Source organism: Monopterus albus, unplaced genomic scaffold, assembly GCF_001952655.1.
Source record: "Monopterus albus unplaced genomic scaffold, M_albus_1.0 scaffold270.1, whole genome shotgun sequence".
NCBI classification, from domain to species: domain Eukaryota; kingdom Metazoa; phylum Chordata; class Actinopteri; order Synbranchiformes; family Synbranchidae; genus Monopterus; species Monopterus albus.
The window spans coordinates 1357928-1362734 of NW_018128150.1; the positions used below are offsets into that span (position 1 = coordinate 1357928).

General features: G+C 39.1%; 1 protein-coding gene and 1 long non-coding RNA gene across 2 annotated transcripts in view; one reads left to right on the forward strand and one right to left on the reverse strand.

Annotated features, from left to right (window-relative positions):
- Nucleotides 1-1678: 1678 nt before the first annotated feature.
- LOC109972794 (uncharacterized) lies at nt 1679-3733 on the reverse strand. The gene is made up of 2 exons (XR_002276740.1): nt 3652-3733; nt 1679-2353 (listed from the first exon to the last, which is right to left on the reverse strand). It is a non-coding gene; the product is annotated as an uncharacterized LOC109972794 (long non-coding RNA).
- The window catches only part of pnn (pinin, desmosome associated protein), a 12357-nt gene continuing 10568 nt past the window's right edge, over nt 3019-4807 (forward strand). Inside the window, exons 1-3 of the mRNA XM_020621927.1 lie at nt 3019-3254; nt 3704-3778; nt 4658-4729. Of these exons, the coding sequence (XP_020477583.1) occupies nt 3142-3254; nt 3704-3778; nt 4658-4729 (260 nt within the window). The 5' untranslated portion in view covers nt 3019-3141. The remainder of the gene's footprint in view (nt 3255-3703; nt 3779-4657; nt 4730-4807) is intronic.

A 4807-nucleotide genomic window follows, 5' to 3' on the forward strand; every position in this document is an offset into this window, starting at 1 on the left:
AGACCCAGGACACGCTGGAGGGACTATGTCTCTCAGCTGGCCTGGGAACGCCTTGGCATTCCCCCGGAGGAGCTGGAGGAAGTGTCTGGAGAGAGGGAAGTCTGGGCATCTTTGCTTAGACTGCTGCCCCCGCGACCCGGTCCCGGATAAGCGGAGGAAAATGGATGGATGGGAAAATTTTCGTTTTTCATTTAGTATGCATAATAATTCTGCACACTAACAGTACACACATAGACATTCTCCTAAGAAAGCCAAAACCTCACATTTACTTTCTTAAATGTTCAGGTTTGAGGTTTATTAACATTTTGGACTGATCGAGAGCACTGTAGTTGTTCAATTATAAAATTAATCCTCACAAATACAACTTGCCTAATAATTGTGCATGCAGTGTATACCTGATGAAAAATTATCACAGTTTTTGTTGCAAAAAAACTGTAAGCTTGGTTTGATAACTGAACTTTTATAAAGGAAACAGGTAATAGTCCCTGTGTCTGCCCATTCATTAGCGGAATGTCATTTTCAAAGTATGAAAACGCTACTGTATAACTCTCAAAACTGTAATTACACTGTTTTCCTCTGACCACTTATCAGTATGGTGTTGCACTTACAGTATTTTAACATGCTGCATTTGCTGTCAGGGTTGTGTTTGCTTGACAAATATACAGTACACAATATCTGTATCGTTAGGTTACAGAAATGCTGACTCCATTAGATGGAGGAACTCTATGCAACAGGCCAACACCTCAGAAGGGTAACACATCCCTGCTCTGTACTGCAGGGCTTTCTGTCGAGTCAAGACGCAAGCATAAAATGCTTGCAAATCAGATTCCACTCAACCTGTGTCACCATGACAACACAACTGTGAGAATTATAGGGAAAACTGTTGGTTGGGGATGAGGCGAGATATGCTGAAAGACTGAGCAGCCACACACTGAAATACTTTTTTAAATAGAAAAATAAGATATAAAACAAACATGATACATGTAATGCAAAGTATTGTGAGAAAACAACAACCTACAGTGCATACCCACCCTTTTTTCTTTGTTATGCTTGTAAAACTGGTTCAAGAAATGTGGAGGCTATAGAAAATAACAACAATATTGCAGCCAAAAGCCACACCTAAAATCTGTGGAAGTCTTTTCATCTTCTCTTCTTTATGCTTTTATAAATAACTGATGTTGCAAGTAGCCTGACAGGCACAAATAGAGGTGTTTGTCCATAGTCCTTTCATAATCAGCCAGCACCCCTGTGATCATTATTACAGTATGTAACTTAGATGAGTCACATAATGCTAACAACACCTGTCTGCTGGCCTTATTCAGCTAGGCTTCTTGCAGTAATACACGATTGAGACAGGATTTAATGCACATAACTGTATTTGACAGACATGAACAATTATACTGTGGATGTTTGCACCTGCACCAAAACAAATGAGAGAGAGAAATTCAGTAGCTACTTCTCACTCTTTTTCTGCTTTGCTCTGAGCTCAGACAAAGACTTTGTTCATGGCTGGATAAGGAGGCTACAGGATTATTATGTTGGTGTTTCACAATTGAAGCAATAACACATTTTTGTCGGTGTCACAGTTACATGGCAGATGACAAACAAAGAACTCAGTAAGTTGTTCAAGGTATTCAACGCTCATTCCCGAATGAATCAGACAATTAGAGGAAAGAAATGCTGAAGTAGGATTTTTACTCTGGTTGATCAATAACAAAGACCCTCAGGTTCATTGAGGGGGGTCAGAAACTCGTGCAGGAGAAAAGAAATTATATTATTGCAAAGTCTACTACCCTTATACAGCAGATCACATAAAGACACTGGGTGATATTTTGGGAGCAACATTGTTTATATTTATGTACTTCCTCTTGATAAAAAAGTGTGATATTAGTGGCAGTTTTTCCTGGAAAATAAAAAAATGTAAAGACAATTCTGTAACATTCAAGATAATCTTCATCATGTGTTCAAATGTACAAAATAAGCTGTATGATTTGTGGTTTAGGACAGGTTTTTTCCTTTAGTACCAACATAATCATGTGATAGACAATATACTTTATAGTTTCTGTGCAGTTTACCATCTCAAATGCTGACTGTATGTGTACAGTGTCATTCATCACTCACACACAATTTACAGACAATGTAACAGAATGAAGTTAATGAATCATCAGCAGAAATTCGGCAGGGCCACATATCGATATGAACCAGGACATCATCTGCTGTTTAATAGTTGGTTCCCAATGATATGCAAGAGCAGGACTCAAAGAGGTTTCAGTTTGGACTCAGTTCAGAGCTGCAGTTCTCAGCTTCCTGTGGTGTGTAGGCAGTTCAACAGAAACAGGCAGGCACACCGAACCTGGTGGTCAAGAGGAGAAATAGTACCTGTATTGTGAATCAGGAAAAAAAGAATAGCCTTTTCTCCTGTTCTAACTCTGTTCTGCTGTTCTACAAAGATGTATTTAAAGTCTCCAAAAGCATGGATAAGTTTCTTATTGCACTGCAGCCAAGTTGTGTAAATGTTTGTTTATAGGGGATACCATAAAATTAATTACAGTCAAAAATTATAAGTTGACTTACTGCTATGGTAAAACTTATGATATAGTCATTCCTGGGGATGTTGTGACTGCTGTTAAATGGAGCACTCTTACAAATTCTGGGTCCCTTGAAAACAGTGCACTGTGCTCCCACTGTGGTAAAGGGTCATTACTATTTTTCCATCCAAGCATTTTTTACTTATATACCACTTCTGACATGTGTTGTTTCCATTATGTTATTTTTCAAAGTAAACATTTTGCAAGAAGCTCCTGCTTTTAACACTGGTAGAACTTGTAGGCTACGTTTGGTTGAAAGAGCACAAATCTTGCTACAGTCTTTTTCACTTTATAAAAGAATTTTACATCGTTTTCAGAAAGTGGTAACGTAAACGTAAACATTAAGAGAATCTTTAATTTTAATGTGAAAATTGTGACATCAATTTGCTTTAGCTATCACTTTACATATTCTTTATGTACACGCTTCAGCAGCAGCAGGAGTCAGGATTGCACCACAACGTCGCACGTCAGCTACAGTGAAACTTGTAGTAAAAGAAGAGTCAGTGAACGTAGAAGAAGCAGCAGCGCGTGATTCCAGTTAAGTAGGAGCAAGATGGCGGTTGTGGTACGGAGCTTGCAGGACCAGCTTGAAAAAGCCAAGGAAAGTTTGAAACATGTGGACGATAATATTCGTAAATTAACCGGACGTGACCCTAATGAGTCGAGGTAAGAAGCCAGAGTTTAACTTGTGGCTAATGGCTAATGATATACTAACCAACTTGCTAGCGTTAAGTCGATTCCATAATGCGCTAGCATGAGTCAGTTAGCGCTAGCAGATATTCCAATGTAGCGTCAGATTTTGTGCCCGCTTGATCCATATAAACTCACCCTACGTCCAAATTGATAAATTGGCCACACAAAGTTTTAAATAAGACTGGAATTAATTGCTCAATCTTTGAGCTACCTATCAAACCTATAAGAACGGCTATTGTTAACGTTAGGCCTCGTAGTAGGCGTCGTCCGTTTCACCAGAGGTTTATCTGAGTAGTAATGCAAATGGATCTGCTCCTAACAGTAACGTTAACGAAAACATCATCTTTCTTTAGCAATTGATGCGTCTTACCAGAACTATGGTCTTGCTTTTCCTTTGACTGTTTTTCATGCTGTGTTTACAGACCGGGCCAGATCCGCCGGCTTGGCCCCATGGCAGGCCTCGGTGGAGGTAGGGGTAGAGGAATCAATCTGCTCAGGTAAAGCTGAAGTCTAGATGGTTAAATATAGTTTTTAATTTTCATTTACACATTGACAGTCAGTAGCTGCTGTGATATGCCCTGCATACTGTACTCTCTAAACCAGGGTGGGCAATTTCCTTCCTCAAGGGCCTTTTCCCACTATCCCTGCCCTCCCCACTGCTGATTACCTGGATCAGGTGTGCTCAGTCAATCAGAAGCTGGAAAATGCCTTGTTAGATGAAGGTCGAGTGAGGAAAGACAAAGTGAGTTGGTATCTTTCAGTTTCTGATTGACTGAACAGCATCAAGTGCATGGCTCAATCATTTACAAGTGACATCGCTAAAGTCTTGAGGGTTCATGGCTTGAGACCTTAGGGTGGATGTTCGGATTGGCCCTTGGATCCAGCTTGTGACTCATGTATTGGGAAAAGATGGCAACAGGGAATGACAATGTCAGTCCGGCATTGTCTGAGACCAGCTCGACTTCATTAATGTATTTAAACATTTTCAATAATTTCATCTAATGTCATTTTATGTTGCCATCTTTTCTAAATGAAAAGAAAATGCATGACCCAAGAAACTGATTAGTTATATATTTCCTGGATGGCCCTGGGTTATTTTTGGTTCCTTATCATTAGAAGAGTTTTTAATTCGTAATTTGCAAAATTGTTTCACATTGTGATTACATTTAGATTTTCTCATTTGCATAATTGATAGTTGACTACATGTAAAGCAATTTTCTAGCACCACAAGCTGCAGCTTCTGAAATGACAATAATATTGAAGACAAAAATGCATCATATTTTTCATGACTTTAGGATTAATTACATGGAGACAGACTATTTGGGCTTATGAATGTGTTTAATTTATGATTTTAAAGTCCCTCTCCCCCTTGCCAGGCGTAGTCTCTCAGACATGGGAAGCGGCGGCCCTCCTGCCAAGCAGAGGGACATTGAAGGAGCCCTGCTGAGGTGAGATCTTTTTTTTTTTTTTTTTTTTTAATTAATACATAGATTTTTTTTTAAATTTGTTTTATTCATTCAAGCATG